This window comes from Crinia signifera, chromosome 7, assembly GCF_055691185.1.
Source record: "Crinia signifera chromosome 7, ASM5569118v1, whole genome shotgun sequence".
Taxonomy (NCBI): Eukaryota; Metazoa; Chordata; class Amphibia; order Anura; family Myobatrachidae; genus Crinia; species Crinia signifera.
This window is the reverse complement of record NC_139223.1, coordinates 76,628,337-76,649,563: the sequence shown is the minus strand read 5'-3', so window position 1 is coordinate 76,649,563 and position 21,227 is coordinate 76,628,337. Positions and strand designations below refer to the sequence as shown.

General features: G+C 45.2%; 1 protein-coding gene across 1 annotated transcript in view; it reads left to right on the top strand.

Moving 5' to 3' along the window:
- Positions 1 to 20,621, top strand: part of NUBP1 (NUBP iron-sulfur cluster assembly factor 1, cytosolic) — a 49,782-nt gene extending 29,161 nt beyond the window's left edge. Inside the window, exons 6-11 of the mRNA XM_083153357.1 lie at positions 2,164 to 2,254; positions 6,494 to 6,648; positions 6,905 to 7,015; positions 9,293 to 9,395; positions 18,722 to 18,805; positions 20,472 to 20,621. Coding sequence (XP_083009483.1) covers positions 2,164 to 2,254; positions 6,494 to 6,648; positions 6,905 to 7,015; positions 9,293 to 9,395; positions 18,722 to 18,805; positions 20,472 to 20,503 — 576 coding nt within the window. The 3' untranslated portion in view covers positions 20,504 to 20,621. The remainder of the gene's footprint in view (positions 1 to 2,163; positions 2,255 to 6,493; positions 6,649 to 6,904; positions 7,016 to 9,292; positions 9,396 to 18,721; positions 18,806 to 20,471) is intronic.
- Positions 20,622 to 21,227: the final 606 nt, after the last annotated feature.

Sequence of the window (21,227 nt, the reverse complement as noted above, 5' to 3'; positions counted from 1 at the left end):
TCACAAATCTCAGCCTTGAGCATTCTTCTGGACCGTAGTCTAGTGGAAGAGAAGATGGTGAAAAGGTTCTCTAGAGCCATGAGAAACATTCGTCCGCCTATAAGATCTTTAGTAGCTCCCTGGGACCTGAATTTAGTCCTACAGGTGTTGTCAAAGGAGCCGTTTGAACCACTGTCAGTAATTCCGATTAAATTTTATTTTATGGAAGGTGGTGTTTCTCATCGCAATAACTTCGGCAAGAAGGATCGGGGAACTTCAGGCCTTATGGGTGGAAGAGCCCTACCTAGTGATCTTTCCCGATAGGGTAGTCCTGAGAACGAACCCAAACTTCCTTCCAAAGGTGATATCATCCTTCCATCTGAACCAAGATATAACTTTGCCAAGTTTCTTCCCAGAACCGGAGAGTGAGGAGCAAAAGACCTGGCACATGCTAGATCTGGTACGAGCCATATCTATTTACAAAGAGAGAACAGTCAATTTGCGAAAAACAAATCATCTATTTATCATTCCAGAAGGTCCAAGGAAAGGGTTATGTCCAGCCAAACAGACCATTTCTAGATGGGTCAGGGAAGTGATCAGGTATGCTTACCAACATGAAGATAAAGTAGTACCTTCTATCATAAAGGCACATTCTACTAGGGCGATCTCAACGTCATGGGCTAAGAAGGCCAAAGCGTCGGTGAAAGACATATGTCTGGCGGCAACATGGTCGTCGCTCCATACATTCTCGAGACATTATGCCCTGGATATAACAACTGCCCACTTTGGGAACCATGTGTTAAATGAAGCTCTGTCAGTGAAATAGAACTGACTAGAGAAATAAATCCTTACTTGCATATATCGTGGTCTCCCTCCCATTTGTTGTAAGCTTGGGTATGTCCCAGTGTTATGGCTGCCATGGGGATCGTAAAAGAAAAGTACGAATTATAACTCACCGATAATTCCTTTTCTTATTAGAGATCCCATGGCAGCCATCTAGATCCCTCCCAGATATATGTGTTTTTCAGAAACCGGTGAGAACGGAGACAAGCGAAAGACACAGAGGAGGGGGAGGAGGAGACTAATATACCCAAGGTGGGCGGTCCCTGAAAAACAGTCTGTCTGAACTAGGAGAAGGGAGGATATCCCAGTGTTATGGCTGCCATGGGATCTCTAACAAGAAAAGGAATTATCGGTGAGTTATAATTCGTACTTTTTTTGCTCCATAAGACCCCCCCCCCAAAAAAAGTGTGTGTGTGTGGGGGGGGGGGGGGGGGGGTGCGTCTTATGGGGTGAATACTACAATTCTGAATTCTGCTCCTCCTGTCCTGGAAGATTGCTGAGGCAGCGGCCGGCGCTGCATCCAGGGACAGGGACTGCTTACAACTGTCAGTGTCTGGCTATGCTGCTGCACACTGCTGGGGCTGGCAGTTCCATGGACGGCTCAGGGGCTGGGTGTCAGGGTAGCTATCCGGAGCTTTGAGACTGACAACTTTAAATGTACAGCCGCCGCTGAGCTTCCCTCCCACCTTCCCAGAATGCCGGTGCGAGCACAATGTCATTGCGCACCGCATTCTGGGAGCGAACACAGGGGAGAGAAGATGAAGGAGTTGCGCAGCCTGCCCGTCCGCCCGCCTGCCATGATCTTACATAACCTGCCAACAAGCACCTTGTGCCTTGATGAAACCCATCATTACCAGGCCAGTCCCGGTTCCTGGCCCCATCCTCAGCACAGACCACTAAGTTACATGCTCTCTCTATCCTATACTGCACATTGTGTGTGTATAAATATATAAAATCAGAAAGTACTATATATTATGTATATGGGGGTGCAGGTTCAAGAAAAAGTCAGAATATTTTTTTCCTGTTTTCCTCCTCTAAAAACTAGGTGCGTCTTATGGAGCGAAAAATACGGTAATTTACCAAGGGGTAAATTTACTAAGCTTCTAAAAGTAAAAAGTTTGGATATTACCCAGAGCAACCAATTCAATTATGTCTGTTATTTTCTAGGATGCAATAGAGAAGCAATAGCTAGAATCTTATTGGTGGTTATGTGCTAAATGCCCACTTTTCACTTTTAGAAGCTTTAGTAAATGTACACTCTAGTCTTCATGTAAAAGGATATATTTGGCATACATTCAATTCATGTTGTATTATGTTGCATTTCCCATTCTTGTTTTTCAGTACGTGGAAGACAATTTGGCTGTGATGTCGGTCGGGTTCTTGCTCAGTAGTCCTGATGATGCCGTCATATGGAGAGGACCTAAAAAAAATGGTATGTATTAAACATTATGTATATCAATGTTTCAAGACTTTTGGGCTTATGTAACAGCTGTGTGGGAGTTCAGGTCAGTATCCCATATTTTGGTACTTGTGTAGAATCACGGCTCCCACGATGGGCATCGTATACGGAAAAATCGCATCGGCAGTGTGGCGAGCCACCGAGCCTGAAGCGTGGCAAGCGGACGCGGATACCTGTGAAGCCCGCGAGGGGACACTGATACCTGTGAAGGTATCCGCGTCCCCTCGCGGGGCTCGCTGCGCTCGCCACGCTTCGGGCACGGTGGCTCGCTGCGCTCGCCACACTTTCTATTCTCAACTCCACGCCGACGTGGATAGTGGGGGTATGAAAAGGTCGTAGGACACGTACCGCCACCCCTCGCAGGCTCGCTGCGATCGCCACGCTTCGGGTTGGAGTTGATAGTGGGGGTGGTACAGTGTGAAAAATGACATTTGGGGTGCATTTTACATGATTTCAACTCATGTCCATAATTTCAGTGAAAAATGACATTGCATCGCATCAGATCGCATGCGATCTCATGCAATCGCTTGCGATGCGATTGCATGCGATTTTTAACAAAAATGCATAAAAACACGGTAAAATCGCATCGCATGCCACTACATATGGCATGCGATGGGAGCCGTGATTGTACACAAGTACCCATATTTTTAAGGTTGCAATCATTTACAAGTAAAAACCAGTTCAATATAATTTAATTAAACTGCACATTCATATAAGAACAATTAATATCAATTAATACTATACACACATATTAAAAAGCAGGTAATATAGAACAGATAATTAAAAATGATAATGTAAAAATAAAAATAATCCGTTCAATAAGTAACATAAGTCCGGGGACCCAGTCTAGAATTTCGCACAGTGATTTCCAAGGATGGTATAGATATTCAGGTGTATGCTCAACCTCCTGAGGAATATATGCAAATCTCACCGCACTCGTGTCGTAGGGCTTCTCCGTGTGTAGATGGATTGCACCAGGATCTGAAGTATTTGGTCCACTCAATTGAAGGAAAACCTTTCAATGCCGCTGTTGTCTGCGTTAACCAGCTAGGCGCTGGCAGAGAGAATGAGTCCAAATAGCCAAGTATCTGTAAGTAGTGGACATCAGCAGTCGATGTAGCCGGACGCTTGACAGCAGGTGCAGGTGACCATTAATGCTAATGCAGAGTAAAAGGAAATACACAACTGTAACAAATGCTTACCCGCTACCCCTAGAGTGTGAAAAACACTTCTGTCCCCTGGTAAACTGCATGAGAAAGACATTCAATGATAAATAAAATCTAGAAGGGACACCGAGCAATTGGACATGGACATGCAATTGCACATCTCCCTAGAAGAAGGCTATGTGATAGCTGAAACGCGTTGGAGGAAGGATCACACAAGAACTTTAAGCCAATACCACCGAAAAGCGATCACAGGAAAGTAACCCAGAGACTCTATCAACCGGCGTGTGCACGCGCCAGGCTGATTACGTCACAACCATCATGGGACCGAGGCCGTCGACATCTGAGGTGAGTACGGGGAGAGGAAAGCATAGTAGTGCAGGAAGCCTGTAAGGAGGTGAAGCGGGCACAGCGGCGGACCTACCCGGTATCCGCAGCGGTGCGCTGCAAACCTCAGGAGACAGGGAGACAACACCGGACGGCAAACCGCAGCACAGTGAGCAGTGTGCTTCACACAGCCCCAGGTGCGAGCGGAATCGACTGTGAGTTTCCAGAGTCCGGGCATACACGCACAACACTGCAAGTACTTTCCCCCCGAAAACACCTGCCACTGACCACCAATACAAAGAGGTACCTAAAGATTGTCTTTTCACAGGACTTTGGAACATCTCTGCCACTTAACGGGACGCCGTTTTGTGACAGACTGACACATTGGTACATTAAATTGCATGGACGTAGAGCTAAGCCAAGATTGGCTAAGCCCATCAGAAATATATTCATCATCTGCATGCATGCAGGCTTTGTACAATTGATTCAACATTTTTTGTCGTTTTGGTTTTTGTTTGTGCTTTGAGCGCACATTCTTGTTTTAGCATTATACATACTTCTTGCCACAGAGAATGGATTTGATTGTTGAAATGTCATTTATATTCTCCTTTATTTTTTCTTTTCTTTTCTTCTTTTCTTTTTTTTGATACTGAGTACTCAACATACAGCATTTAAACACATGTAAAAAGTAAAGTTTCTAATACAGTATCGTTTTAAAAGTAAATCTTCGCATGTCATTCATTACTGTTAAATTATCCATAGTCAACCCACTACCATAAAGGGCAGAGTGCAGCACTAAAGAAAACAAATCAATTTATGTAAACCCACGGACCAGTCACCCGTAAGTGCGGCAGCTAGGCCTGAGATTCAGTGCGCAGGTACAATCCCCTGTTAATATCTTAAAACTGAGGGTTGGAATCAAAGCCAGCTAGAAGCTTGTGTGTTACAACTATTTGTATGGGGAAGACTGTCAACACCTTGCACAGCGGTTACAATGACATTTGACTTTGCATACTATCTGGACAGAGTAGGGTTTGAATCTAGAATAGGAGAGTATGAGACGTGTCGTTGTTAGATGCCATTGATGTTTAGTAATGAGCTAACGTATCTGGAATGAGAGATCCGGTATTCTGCCCCTGAGGGATCGAGAAAGAAATATGAGAATGTGGAGGTTATGCTGTAGATTCACTAAACTGAAAGCCACCGCCCAAATCTGTAACGGAGAAAAACAAAAGAATGTAGAACTAATTCAGAAAAACGGCTTTGTATTAATGGAAAACATGGAACCTTACCCAACAAGCAGAGCCGCCAACTTAGACATGTAGTTGATGGCCACAGGGGAGTTGCATTTTTATGTTGATAGCTCATTCTTAGTAACCAGTGTTTTGAAAGAAAACTACAACATTGATGACTTCAGGTCCTAGAAGCGTGCTATACTTGGAGAAATAGGTGGGATACCCCTGGACAGATTTCTGAATGTGAGGACCATAAACGCTGCTGCTTTGGAGGCACTAGGACTTCACTTTAAGAGCCTGATTCTAATTCACAGCAGTGTTTATTGGCAATGGCCCATCTTCAGATTTATGCAATTGGGTTTGTACATTAGTGTGGCCGAAAGTTAGGATGTTGCTATTTTCTAAAGGTGCAAAATAAGAAGTAACATTTGATTGGTTGCTGTGGGCAACATCCTATCTTCAATAGAACTCCCATCTTAGTATATTTACCCCTTAGCTGGGGTGGTCTCTGTCATACAGACAGCTTGTAGCTGGAGGGAGGGGAGGATATCTTTGCTACAGGTGGCTGCACCTGGAAGCTGGCGGTAGGTGGCTGGCACTGGAAACTGGTGGTTCCTGCAGGTTGCTGCCAATGGAAAATGGTTGCTACAGGTGGCTGTCACTGGAAGGTGGTGGTTGCTGCAGGAGGCTGTTACTGTAAACTAGCAGTTACTGCAGGTGGTTGCACCTGGAAGCTGGCAGTTACAAAAGGTTGCTGGCACTGGGAATTGGTGTCTGCTACAGGTTAGTGGCACTAGAGACTGATGACTTGTACAGGTGGCTGGCACTGGAAACTGGTGGTTGCTCCAGGTGGCTGGCACTGGAAACTGGTGGTTGCTCCAGGTGGCTGGCACTGGAAACTGGTGGTTGCTCCAGGTGGCTGGCACTGGAAACTGGTGGTTGCTCCAGGTGGCTGGCACTGGAAACTGGTGGTTGCTCCAGGTGGCTGGCACTGGAAACTGGTGGTTGCTCCAGGTGGCTGGCACTGGAGACTGGTGGTTGCTCCAGGTGGCTGGCACTGGAGACTGGTGGTTGCTCCAGGTGGCTGGCACTGGAGACTGGTGGTTGCTCCAGGTGGCTGGCACGGAACGGTGGGAGTCCAGGATCCTGTGGACAGGAACTTTGGGGATGTTTGTGCTATGGGTGGCTGGATGTCGGGTTGTCTTTCTGCAATATGTGCTTGGCATCATGGAGATGTTCAGTGTGCATCTTTGCAACATACTTGAATGGTTGGGTGTATTTTTCTGCAGTATATTTCAGCAATGGTTATTACATGTTTAAAACAGATCTGTGTGTTGTTCAAAGGAATTAAAATGTAAAGTATGATGTTCCACATAATACTGTTTATCATTTTCATTATTATTGATGTATTTTTCCAAGCATTGCTTATATGTTAATAATAGGATTGCTTAGTGTTTTATATATATGTACACATTTACTTTTTCTAGGTATGATCAAACAATTTTTAAGGGACGTAGACTGGGGAGAAGTGGATTTCCTGATCGTAGATACCCCTCCTGGTACTTCTGATGAGCATCTGTCTGTAGTACAGTATCTCAGTGCAGCTCGTATTACAGGCGCAGTAATCATTACTACCCCTCAGGTAAAATATTATACTACCCATACACTCTACTCTATAACGGATCAATATTTCCTGCTCCATTTGCTCAATTTATATTGGTGTACAGCGCTGTAGCTCTCACACTATTTTTTTTTAAAGCATTTTAATAAATGTTGGGTTCAATGAGGTGTAAATAATGGTTTTATAATAGCAGTCGTTTTGTGTCCATCTGCAGAATATATGATTTGTAATTATGCTGCAAAAATAATTTCCTGGCTTTCCTTTGCTGTATTAACAGGAAGTGTCACTGCAAGATGTCCGAAAAGAAATCAACTTTTGTCGCAAAGTAAAATTGCCAATCATAGGCATTGTGGAAAATATGAGCGGTTTTATTTGCCCAAAATGCAAGGTGAAGGTTTTATAAATATATTAAATTGCATTCTTATTTTCGTTGCTCTCTGACTATCCTGCAGCTCCGCAGAGGTTTAAATGTGATAAATTGCATGTAAAAATGGCATATCAAGTGCCAAATCGTAAGTGAGCCTCCCGGGGGGGGGGGCTGTCGGGGGAGCTCAAGGGCAATTTGGGCCCAGCAACAGCTGCTACCCAGACCCTGCCCATAGGTGTTGTGTGTCAGTGGTGCTTCACCGCTGGCACACACCTACGGCTCGGACCTAATACACTATGGGTGCTAAAAAGCACCCGCAATGTGCCGCTGATGGGTCCGATTCGATAGATTGAACCTTCAGCAGGTTAAATCTGTAGGGTCCGACCAAATGCACACTGGACTGCGCATTGGGTCGGATGGGATGTCGCACACATCAGTCAGGATAGGGTTAAATCGGGCCAAATCTTACTAGTGTATGGGGGCCTTTAGATTCACACCCGTGGCCCAGAGGTAATGCATTGCCTAGTCTCAGGTGTGAATTGGTGTAGCCAAGTGCAGCTAGACTTTGCCAAGGGGCATCTCATCCGCTTCTCCCTCTGCGGCTAAACCAGTTGCCTATATTCAGAGCCTAGCAAGCAGGTTACTGGCACCCCAGCGAGCGCACATACACCCCCCTCCCCCCCTCCACTGTCCGAATCCCCTCACTGCACAGCAGTCAGAGGTGTATGCTTACAAATCCGCTCCCAAGCACCCGCAGAGGAAAATCGTTTGATTGGGAGTGCGCGTTGATGTCATGTGACCCAGAGCAGGTGGGGGACCACCGTTTTTGTTGGAAGCCCGTGAAACACCGGTTGTTCACCCTGGCCCCTGGCTGTCTCACTGCGCGAGTGCCCCGGCAAAGGCATTCGCAGCAGGGGGTCTGCACATGTGCATTTGCACCTATGCGCAGACCCCCACGATTGACATAGGAGCCTAATTCGCTGCTCCACAGGCAGGTCTGAGTCGGCCCCATAGGGTACGTTGTCCTCTGGGCATGCAGATAGAGTTGTGGGCTATTCAAAGGTCTCACTGATTCCAGACAGACCTACTGCAAAAAGTATAGGGATTGCACAAATCTGTGTTACTAGTGATAACGGCCTCTTACACACACACACACACACCACACACACACACACACACACACACACACACACACACACACACACACACACACACACGCACACACACACGTACGTATATATAACGACGGGAAGGCCAACACTGGATACTGGCAGATATCCACATTTATTGCCAACTGCAAATTGTGTGCACATCTGTATCCGGCCCACAATGTTTATGTTAGGTTTGACGATGGTTGAGTTACAACAACCTATAACCAGATATTCATAGGCAAGTAGTGTTCATTCTAGAACCCTAAATCTTTCAAAACCCCTGCAGTTTTTCTTCCCTGCCTGGGGTGTTGCATGCTGCTGTAGTGCGGATAGCACAGGTCTGATCTACATATCAGTACTAAAATAAAGACCACACTGTGATAGATGAACCACAGCAGAGCACAACACATCTGGCAGGGAAGAGGAACTGCACTGGTTTCGGAAGATGCAGGGTGCTGGAATGAACACTAGGCAAGTAGAAAGGACTAAGATGAAATTGCATGGTCTATCATGTTGTCATTCAGACTATGTACCGTATGCAGACAGTACTATTTTATCCAATGCATTATGGTCATTTTTGTTTTCAAAATGTAAAAATGCATGTTGACATTCTGAACCTGTCGACTAAGTAACCACATATCAAGCCAAAATGTAGCCAAGACCTCTATGCTGTCACCCAAACTTCTACATTTAAATCAGTGGTCCCCAAACATTTTTAAATCATGGCACCCTAGAGCATCAACATTTTTTGAAGGAGCCCTTAGGCCAAACATTTCTTAATGAGAAATTCAGAAACCAATATTAAATTGTATTTATGTATGATCCTGTGGTGAGGGACAGGATTGTCTTCTATTTATCTATAGCATTTTGATTGGCAGCTATCAACACTGTTTTTTTTTTTTATCTGTTACATTGACCATAAATAATTTTTTTTTGGTCCTGGACCACCAACCCAAGGCCCCATTGCTCCACATATGCTGAGGTGAAGATCGCTCTATGATCAAAGTGTATACATAGATCCGTTATGACCGCACCAGTGTAAAGTGGAATGTTACTTCATCCCCGCTTCCACATGAACTGCCAAATGTTCCTGTACTGAACAAGAATAGTAATGTCGCAGTGTTGTAATTCTTCTTCTTCATTTTAGAATGAATCACAAATTTTCCCTCCAACTACTGGGGGAGCAGAGAAAATGTGCAGTGAGCTGAACATTCCCCTGCTGGGCAAAGTTCCCTTAGATCCAAATATAGGTGAGTTTCAGGTTGTCCCACATTTTTGTTCTGCTGCAATAACCCTAAGCAGAACTGTAAATGTAACTGTAACATTGCTAACTCTTCTGTCGTTTGTAAGCATTCTTCAGCAATGTGTAACCAGATTTTATGCATACTGTAATTACACAACTCTAGGCTAAAATAAGCCCAGCACTGACTACATCTGAATGTAGCAGAGTAGGTTTTAAGGTCCATACACACTAGGCGATTTTGCCCAGCGTGTAGGGATAGCGATGATGGAGAAAGTTGCTAGGCTGAAAAGTGCTCAGTACACACACACTGAGCGATTTCCACCCGTTTAAGCGATTTTCCCGGTGGTGGACACTGGAAAGCCATGCACCTGTCGCTCATCTGCTAGTAATATCAGCACACTCTCTGCTATGCCTATAGTAGACCAAGCTTGTTCATGAAGATGCTTATATGTATGGGGAGGTCACTGAGAGTGTGACATGTTGGATTAAATGCCCCTACCAAGCTTGCAGTATCGGCAGAGCCTGACCCCAATAAGCTCAAGGACTCCAGGTCAAGGTAAGCCTTTTTAAAGGTCTTACAGCTAGCTGGTTCCATCCAGCAAATTTGATTTCTTCTTCTTACATCATGGCAGCCCTCACATAATGGGTTAAGTCCCTTCCTCCGCTCTGATACACAGGCAATTTGTCTTAGGATCCACCCCCCTGTCCTACATAAGGTTGCTCCTCCAAATTTGTACTGAGCTCAGATCTGAATAAGGCCCTATATTAGCAAATAGAAGCTTCTTTCCTTGCAGAATTTTCTGCCTATTTTATAAACTACAATAGAACCTAGTGGGGAAAAAAGCAGTTTTGGTATTGGAAAAATTGGAAAAAGGCCCATAGTGTCACTAGTTAAAATTTTAGTTCCATAGCAGATACCTGAAGGAGTCAAAAGGTAGGCTGAGGAGGGGCGTGGCTTGGCAGCCATACGAACAGGCAGCAACTTCAGCAAGCTCCCATACCGTCTTAATATTAATACCCTCCTGGGGTCAATTGTCAGCACCACAAAAAGCCCCCCTTGCTCTACGGTCCCTCCTGCACCCCCTGGTACCTGTCGCTGGAGGCCGCGGAGTCGGGAAGCCGTTCTGACGGCTTCTGCGGATTGCGGCCTTGAGTTGCTGGCTGAGCCGGGGCCTGGATTTTGAGGTCTCCCCGACCCCTGAGCTCCGTGGCGTCGGAAGACCTCCGTTTTCACCCGGGGAAGCCTGCCGAAGACAAGAGCAGACCCCTCTCACCCCGCTGCACCGCCCAGCCGCTGGAGACCTGTGGTGAGTCCCCCTGTAGCGCTACACACGCGGCGGGACCCGGGATCGCTGGGGGAGATAGTGCGCCGGCGGCTCCTGAGCACAGTGCGGTAGCCTCCAGGAGACCTCGGCGCTCGGCTGCCTGGTCTTAGGAGGCAGGGGGCTCTATAACAGCGCAGCAGCCAGAGTGGTATATAGCCCTCTGTGCTGCGGTAGCCTCCCTGCACCCTCTCCTTCTGAAAAATTTGACGCTGGGCATCTGCCCCCCCTCACCACAAATAATAAAAAGGCTCCATTGACTGGGAGAAACCCACCACGCCGCAGGAGCGCAGCAGAGACTCCCCATCACAGTACCCCCAGAGTGTCAGCAGACCAGCGGCATTGGGGCCCTGATTGCTGGGGGCGGCAGGGAGCACTGGGGAGCCGCTACAAACCGGGAGCCCTCCTGCACTATAGAAACGGCGGCCATCTTAGATCGGGGCACTGCAGATCCCAGATGCACGCTGCAGCCCCAGGCACACAGCACCCCAGCTGGGAACACTAAACAGCGGTAGGTGAAGCTGTGGGACACCCTCTAAGTCCCCTGACCTGCACCCCCAGCTACCCCTTAAACCTCTGAGGTTTACTGCACCCCAGCGCTGATACCACCCTAACAACATTCAGTGGATTCCCTGCCCCCACAGTGCAAGCCTTGAAGGCACCTAGGGATACAGGGTTAAATAAAACACTTGTACAGTGGGGGGCGTGGCTTGGAGGCCGAAGAGGGCAGACGCACAAGCAGGGGGCTCTCCCGCAGGAACACTAAAAAAAAAGAGCCGACCCGCGCATATTCCTGACCCGCGCCTATTCCTGATCACTTACATACTATCCTCTATTGGACTCTACCATATTGCTGCCACCCGGTGGCCAGATGTGATACCACGACTACAACCTGCCTGACAGACAGACATTACCTCCTTCTCCCTCTCCAGCCGTCTGCCTTTACTAACCATGTTCTAATATAGCTCACCCTGCCCGCCTGGAATTCTAATTGCATTACTGACTTCACCACCCTTACCATCGCTTTTTACCATGAGCAAGACTGCGAATAAAGGGAAAAAAGGCGCCCAACAGGGGATAATGCAACACTTGTCCCGCTCGGACTCCCGTCCATCTCCTGACTCATCTCCTTCCTCCCCGGCGGACCTCACTAACACGGCTTCGGCCTCACGTGAATCATACGCTACGAAACACGACATTCAAGATATGATCGCAGAATTAAACCGATCTATAACCTCGAATTTCCAACAACTTTCCGCCGACCTGAGAAAAGAGCTTGCAACACTATCAAGCCGCACCGAAGCAGTGGAAAAGAAAGCGGAATCCAACTCTCGGGGTCTACAAGAGGCCTCACAAGATCTCAACTTCCTGTTCCGTGAAATCGAGTTCCTTAAGGACAAGAACGAAGATATGGAGAACAGGGAGAGAAGGAATAACCTCAGGATCAGAAATATTCCGGAATCCATCTCTCCACAAGGCCTAGAGGACTACCTAAAACGACTCTTCCTGATGTTAGTCCCCGGACTAGCCGACCACTCCCTCTCAATTGAAAGAGTCCACAGAGCCCTCAGACCAAAACCGAAAGAAGGTGAACCACCAAGAGATGTGATCCTGAGGTTCCTATCCTTCAAAATCAAGGATCGGATTGCTAACGCAAGTAGAATGACTTCTGACATCCTTTTTGAAGGCTCTCACCTCCAAATCTTTCAGGACTTGGCCCCATCCACTATCCTCAAACGCAGGGAAATGAGGGACACTGGCCCTGGGACAAAGGTGTTACGGGACAATGGCTACAAATATAAATGGGGTTTCCCCTTTCGTCTAATAGTGGAGGTGAACGGGCGTCCAACATATGTGAGGGACCCCAAGGAAGGGAAGGAACTTCTCCACAGGTTGAACCTGGAAGCGGCCGAGACGGGAGCATCCTTTCGAGCCCAAGATGAAACTTCAACCTGATCCAGAGGCGTATGCAGTTACCTATATGTTATTGCTTTGCTCACTACTGCTGTGCTGACACTGCTTTTGGGATATCTGTCCTCGCTCCCTGCCCCGGTATTGATAGGCATTTCGGCTTTTAGGTGGGGGTACTGTATGTAAGGCTATGATCCCCTTCACTGGGGTGGGACGCCTTGGGCGGGGAGCCAGGGCAGAACCTTTAATGTAGATCTCTACGTTTTTTTTATTTTTATTTTTTTTGTAGATGATGTTGTTGTTTTTGCACTGCTCTCAGTTCAGTTTTGCATCTATTTTATAGACATGTTTTATATGTATACTCTTAATATCTCCAGGCGGACATGGTTACGTCCGCTTCAGTTCATATATTTCCCCCCCATCCTGTGGGACCAGTGGGACGCTTTTTTTTTTCCCCCCTTTTTTAAGGGGGGAGAGATCTAGCTCTCGCTATTCAATATAGCTTACTAAACTTGTTTCGTTCTCCCAAACATTTAGGGCCCTTTAGGTCTCTCTCCTGTTGGAATTGACCTGTCCCCCTTCCCTCCCTACGGGCCCAACTGCAGTGGATTTTGATCTTCCTACCGCGAAGTGATACTATCCACTTCCCTAGTGTTTTATTTTTATTTCTTATTGTTCTTCCTTTCCTTACCCCCCCCATTTGGTCCTTTTTATATATTTTATTTCTGTTTGATTGTTTGACAACGTAGCTGAGAACAAGTATGCCGGTTAATGTACTTTCTCTGAATGTAAAGGGACTCAATACCCCCCAGAAAAGATCGCTCTTGCACAAAACACTTAATACACACCAGGGAGACATTGTTTATCTACAAGAGACCCACTTTAAAAAGAGTGCACACCCCTCCCTGACATCTCGTAGATTCCCCACTGCTATCTACTCCTCCCACTCCACAAAAAAGAACGGGGTTGCTATACTGGTGCGGGCTTTGGTTCCCATACAGATCCTTTCCCAAAGAACTGACACAGAAGGGAGATATATTATATTAGTGTGTCAATTGGGTCACCAAGTGATAACTTTAGTGAATTTATACGCCCCCAATACCGGCCAGGCTGCATTCTTCCAGAAAGTATTCGGAGAAATTCAAAATATGCGCAGGGGATTGTTACTTGTAGGGGGGGACTTCAACACCATTCTGTCCCAGGACTTAGATAAAAGCGGCCCACGCCATACTTCTTCCTCTCGCAGTCCACCGGGAAACCTCCGTAAGTATATGTCAGGAGCTGGTCTCTTTGACACATGGAGAGCACACAACCCAACATCCCGAGACTATACATTTTATTCAAACCCCCACGGCACATACTCCAGAATAGATATGATTTTAGGATGCAGCGGAGTTCTAAACACTCTGGTAAAAGTAGACATAATTTCAAATGTCTGGTCAGATCATTCTATAGTTCTAACCTCCTTTGACCCATTACAAGCTCACAAGGGCCGCCCTTCGTGGAGACTGAACGAAACGCTCTTACGTATACCTGAGTTTCGGAAGCTCATCAGCTCCCAGATAAAAGAATACTTTGAACTGAACGTTTCCGCAGATGTCCCCCTCCCCACAACATGGGAAGCCCACAAAGCGGTCATCAGGGGGGCGGTAATCAAATATGCATCTCATAGGAAAAAGGAACGAGAAAGGAGATCCATTGATCTCACGATACAGCTAGCACAGCTGGAAAAAGCCCACAAAATCACCCACTCCCTCTCACTTCTTAAACAAATTCAGGGGGTTAGAGGAGAGCTTCAATCCCTTTATGCGGAACAGACTGAAAAATCACTTAGATGATTAAACCAGCGGTTCTACGAAAAGGGGAATAGATGTGACTCTATATTAGCATCTAGGTTGAGTGCCAAGAAAACCTCACAGACTATAGTGGCCTTGCGAGACAAAACCAACACCTTAAGTTATGACCCAGTAGCCATTAATAAAACATTTTTTGAATATTACAGCTCTTTATACAATCTCCAAGAACCAGGATAAGTCCCTAATCCCCCCGCTTCAGTTATCCAATCATATCTAGACTCCTGTAAACTACCTAAACTGCCTAGCTCTGCTATCTCTAGGCTTAACTCCCCAATTTCAGCTGAAGAAGTAGACAAGGCTTTGAAATCGCAAAAATCATCAAAAGCACCAGGCCCCGATGGATTTTCCACAGCTTATTATAAGACATTTGCTGGCCTACTGTCCCCTCACATGGTCTCTTTGTTTAATAAGATCATGCAGGGAGAACGATTCCACACAGATTCCCTGAAATCCGTTATAGTGGTGATCCCAAAACCTCAGAAGGACCCCACATGTAGCACAAATTATAGACCAATATCACTGCTCAATGCAGATATTAAATTATTTGCGAAGGTTCTAGCTAACAGGCTGAATGTTTATTTATCACAACTTATTGACCCAGACCAGGTGGGCTTTGTCCCTACAAGACAAGCTTTGGATAATACCAGACGCACAGCCAACCTTATTTCTTACATCAACAGACTGAGGCTGCCATCTGTGCTCCTCTCATTGGACGCAGAAAAAGCCTTTGACCGGCTTTCATGGCCGTTCATGTTTCAGACTCTGCGTACCTATGGAATGGAAGGAGACTTTTTGTCGGCTATACAAGCCTTGTATAATGGACCGACGACCTCAGTACTGACAAATGGCCTTCTTTCACCAATATTTCACCTGAGCAATGGCACCCGACAGGGATGCCCCCTCTCGCCCTTGCTCTATGTCCTGAGCATCGAACCACTGGCCGCCAAGATAAGGAATAACCCTGACATTAAGGGAATCTCAGTACAAGGCACACAGTATAAGTTGTCACTCTTTGCAGACGACGTACTGCTGACCTTGACCTCCCCCTCAACCTCACTCCCCCATCTGAAAGAGGAATTACAGGCATATGGCGGATGCTCTGGGCATAAGGTCAACGGAACGAAATCGGAGGCTCTGGCATTGCATCTACCCCCTGAAGTGCGGAGGTTCATAGAAGTTAATTTTGACTATATGTGGAGACCACAAAGCATCAAATACTTAGGCATTCAAATCACTAAATCACTAGACCAACTGTACAAGGCCAACTACATCCCCCTTTTGCAAACCATAAAGAATGATCTAAATAGGTGGGCCCCTCTATATATTTCCTGGATAGGACGTATTAACACTATTAAAATGAACATTCTGCCTAGGCTGCTCTATCTGTTTCAGACAATACCAGTAGTGGTTCCCTACCCTTTCCTTCGCTCAGTTCAGTCTATATGCGGCGCTTTTGTGTGGGCAAATAAAAAACCTAGACTCCGCAGGACATGCTTGGCTAAGACGGCACTTAGCGGAGGCTTAGGCCTCCCTATTTTTGAGCATTATTATCACGCCTCCCAACTGAGCCACATTATGTCATGGCATGCAAAGGAGGGTTCCAAAAAATGGGTGACCCTTGAGAATGATCTGATCGGACTTCAAAAAGCTAGCTTTCTCCCATGGCTCCCCCCAGCTCTGAGACCAGCTACGATACACGATGTCCCATGCGTTAAAGCTATTCTCACCACATGGGATAAGCTTAACAAAAAAAGGGGTCTGGCGCCCTATCCATCCCCGATGACTCCCCTTTGGCGACACCCCCACTTTCAACTGGGCTGTATGAGTAGCTATATGCACCCATGGGCCACACGTGGGATCACACGATTCCTACACATATTGGGTGATTTCGCCCCTCAGAATTTCTCAGATTTATGTGAGAAGTACAATTTAGAGACAACACACAGCTTTGAATATACACAACTGAAAAGTTTCATCCAAACTTCCTATAAGACACAAAAGCCGAGGCCAATGACAACGTTTGAGCGAATCTGCAACTACAGCCCTGAGCGCGCAGGAGCCATTTCTGTTCTCTACTCTATATTAAACGCCCAACCTGACCAACACAAAGAACCTTTTGAGAGGGCTTGGGAAACTGATTTGGGGATCAATATAGAGGATGAAGATTGGGCAGATATTAGACGACGGGTAGCTAAAACTTCTATTAACACAAATATCAAGGAAAACTCTTTTAAGATTTATTCGCGCTGGTACCTGGTCCCCGAGAAATTACATTCTATTTTCCCAACAACTCCAGACCTCTGCTGGCGGAATTGTGGAAATAGGGGCACCTTCATGCACATTTGGTGGGAATGCCCTCTGATCTCCACATATTGGGATGAGGTCCTTTCTCTGGTCAGCAACGTGATCAATTTCACGTACCCTAAAGAGCCGATACACATTTTACTGTGCAAGCCATTGAGCGGGCTACCTAAACCCCAAGATAAACTCTGTCTCCATATTTTTAACGCAGCTAAACTCCTCATTGCCACACAGTGGAAACAACCTTCTGCTCCTCCGAAGCCAGCTTTAATAAATAAAATCTGGTCCTTAGCATCAATGGAATATATTACCGCTCTTCTCCACGACAGAGTGGCCAAATACCATGGTATCTGGGGTCCCTGGTATTCTCATTTCCACAGACAACTCCCTGGTGTGGTATGAGTTCACCACATCTTTAAGCGCATATCTGTAACCAACGCTATTCTGGTACTATTTCTTCTTTATTTTTCCTCAACTAAACTTGCGACTCAGTAGTTGTCAATCACAATCCCCCCCCACCCCCCACCCCCCTTTATTCTTTTTGAATTGTTATTTTTACTGTTTAGACAAAAAAAAAAAAAAAAAAATTGCACCAACGGACATGGTTTCAGATTTGATTTTTATTGTCACGACTATGCATACAGATATTCAACGGTTTTGTACTATGTTATTGATATAATAACTCACTTGCATACTGTACCGTAATGTCCTCAATGTCAACCTTTCCTACGGTGTTTATAAATAAAGAGATTTAAAAAAAAAAAAAGGTAGGCTGAGATGTGAATACCTGGGTCAGTGGCAGGTCCTCCCTCTGTTGGCGCATGGAGATGACATCATCTTCAAGTGGCAATGAGCCGGCTCTTTATAGGTTTTTAGCATGGCATAGCTCTGAGGACCCAGGCCATCCGTTTACACTGCAGACTACAGGGGTTCTTCCTAGGTTCCGCCCTGGTAGTTATCAGGGTCGGATTGCTGGGTAAGTGGACCCAGGTTATTCTTTAAAGACCCTTTTTCACCAAGCTACGATCATGGTATACTTGGCAATAACCCAGGTTAATGCGGCAGTAGAAACGGTGTCTAATTATAATGCACCAATCTGTTTACTGTAGCTCTTGAAATCAAAAGAACATTTATCCCAGGAACTGAGTACAGGTACACACAGATACTATGGATGAAATTTAATAGGATGAGAAATTCAGAAAGTAAGAGATTAGGTAAGAAAGCTCCATATTTTTTTTTTTTATTATTATTAAAGCGGCAATCATTTACACTTCCAAATCAAACTGGTTCTGCAGTGTAAATGATTGCCGCTTTTAAAAAAAAACCTGGAGATTTCTTACCAAATCTCTGACTTTCTGAATCTCTCAACCTATTAAATTTCACCCTTTGTTCCAACAATAAGTAAAGGTGCCATACACGGACAATGGTACTGTGCGATGCGAGCTCCCGCGGGCATCCCATCGCACAGCACATAAAGTCTGTGCAGCCCATGCTTTTAGTACTAGAGTTCATCGCACCGTGTATGGGCACCTTAAGAATCAATTTTCGGTCACCATTTTCACAGCAGAGAGCAAATCACAAAACAACATACAGTTTCAATTTGATTTAAAAGGACCACTAAACTAATATTGTGTTACGCTTCTGTGGGCTCTTCTGAGATTAGTTAATTATTGAAACACTGCATGGATACCAGCTGGCCAGGAGGTGGATAAGCGCAGTATTCATTTCACTCGCTTTTAGAGCAACGAAACATAGATAAAGGAAATATATTTTAAGGTTATTAAATTTCCAATTTCCTTTTCATTAATGATGTCGTCTACTGCGCTTAAATGGTCCTATAAAAGAACAATAGTTTTCCTCTTTCTATATAGCTTGTGTGCCCATTAAATAATGCAGCATAGAAATGTGTATCCCTTTTTTATGTTTTTTTGTTTTCTTTAAAGGAAAGAGCTGTGATACGGGCAAATCTTTTTTTACTGAAATTCCAGATTCGCCAGCAACTTTATCCTACAGAGCAATAATACGAAGTAAGTACAGAGACTAATCCTGTGCAGACAATTCTATACAGAAGTGTCCTGCTACAATGTGGCTTGACTACCATGCTTTGTACTACTTTATCCTCAAGTTTGCATTTTAGTTTAATTGTGCACTAGTTACTTAGGAATACTTTTTTTTATGTTGCAAAGAATATAAAGTCAGAGAAGACTTAAGGCCCATACACACTGGGTGATTTTGAGCTGAAAGCCACTCAAAACACCAAGTTTGAGCAGCTTTCAGCTCAAAGCCGCCCAGTGTGTACGGCCCGGCGATGAGCGTTGATGGGAAAGCCGCTCATCTGCTGGTACCAACAGATGAGCGGCTTTGTGCCCCCCCCCCCCCTGCTGACAGCGCCTGGCAGGGGGAAAGCCGCTCAGTGTGTATGCACTGAGCGGCTTCCCCCCCAGTGATAACAGCGGTCATTGCTGTCCATACACACTGGGCAAAATTGTCCAATATGTATGGTCCTTTCGTGCTGGTCACTCCCATGGAACCTGTCTTTTGCACAGACTGCACACTTTTTCCTTAGGTGTAAATTTATTATAGCTTCTAAAAATGAAAAGAGGTGATGTTACCCATAGCAACCAATTAGATTCTGTCTATCATTTTCTAGGGGTATGAATTTTTAGATAGACCGTCAGTAGTTCGACATGGTCAAAAGATCGACATGAAAAAGGTAGACATAGAGTATGAAAAGGTTGACGTGAGTTTTTTAACATCTTTTTGGTATCAATGTCGATATGGACCCTCATTTAGTGTAACACGTACCCTCGCTTTGCTCACCATGCTTTGGGCTCAGCGCAATATTATATTCATCTTTGCCAGTTTTTTTTTAAATCATAAAAACCGTTTGTAGACCATGTCCACCTATTGCATGTCAACCTTTTGACCCTATTGCATGTCCACTTTTTAGGGTCGACCTAATGACTGTCTATCTAGACACTGTAGCTCAATCAACCAGAACCAATGTTCTAGGATGCAATAGAGAAACTACATAATCTGATTGGTTGCCTGGGGTAACATCACCTCTTCTGCTTTTTAGAAGCTTTAATAAATACACCCCTTAGTCTGCAAATAGGGTGTGATTGTAATCAGCGTCTTAATCTGCTGGTCGTGTACTTGGGGTTTGATTCAGAGTTGATCGCTATTGTGCAAAATCGCCTATGGAATGGAATGCTTACGGATGGTGACAGAAATAGCAAACCTTTCTAATCGCAATCCCCTAACCCTAATTTGAAGGGACAGGAAGTTGGCATTTTGGGTTGGTAACCTGCAGTTTTCTGGGAGCGTCCCAAAAATGCAGGTTTGGCCAGGTGTTTGAACGGAGGGTGTGTGACGTCAGCATTGGCCTCAATCAGCCTGTCTTTGTCGTGCAGTTGTGAAAGGGTCAGACTTACATTTGCACACACTGGTAAAATCATTCGATGGTGAACAGAGGATAGTGGACATTTACAGGGCAACTCTTTCTGTCTGGGCAGCAGCTTACCACTCGCAGTCATCTGCAGACGAGCGATCAAGGCTGAGTCAGGCCCTTAGTACTGTGAAGATAGGTGTACTGTATGTGGACTCTTTTGTACTGCTATAATAATACAGAAAACTCTCCACATTATACTGTGATCACCTACTTATTAATATTGTTATGTTATTTTTCTACAGAAATTGAAGAATTTTGTGCTCAGAAGCTATGACAATCCAGAATCATCTAACAGTTTTCCATATGTGTTTCTGTTTACCTGGTTTTTGACAACACTGTTAAATGCTAATAGAAGAACAATTATTAAAGCCTTTCTTAAAGTTAGAATTAAATACTGACTATTTCTTAAAAATTATAGCCCGCTCTCAATTAGAAATGAAAGTCTGTCTATGCCTTGTATGAAATTCAATGCAGATTACTACTAAAGAACAATCTTTGTTTGCACCATCTTCCTGCACTGTTTAAATAAGTAACTCCAGCAGACTCAGGGGAGATGTATCAAACATTGTAGAGATATAAAATTGGGATGAAGTGGCAATCAATCGGTTCCTAGCTTTCATTTTTCAAACACTGTAATTTATCTCTGGCCACTTTATCACTCTAGAACATAGGTGGCTAAACCGGTTCTTGAGATCTACCATATTTTCCAGGCTGCCTGTGGCTCTGTACAATGTGTCCGTTAGGAATGAATGCAGCACATGTAAAATGTAACCGTTCATAATGACTGCACCTGTGCTCCAGCTGGACTGTTTGTAAATCTCGAGGACCAGTTTGGCCAGGCCTGTTCTAGGGCTTTGATACTTCTTCAGTTGCCATCAAGTTGCCATAGTTATGTTGATGCATGGCATAGAAAGCAGAGGAGGGTCAGACATGTCAAACAGAAAGCCAGGAAGATCTTCCTCTTTACAAGTCCTGCATATACATTATAACCGGAACAG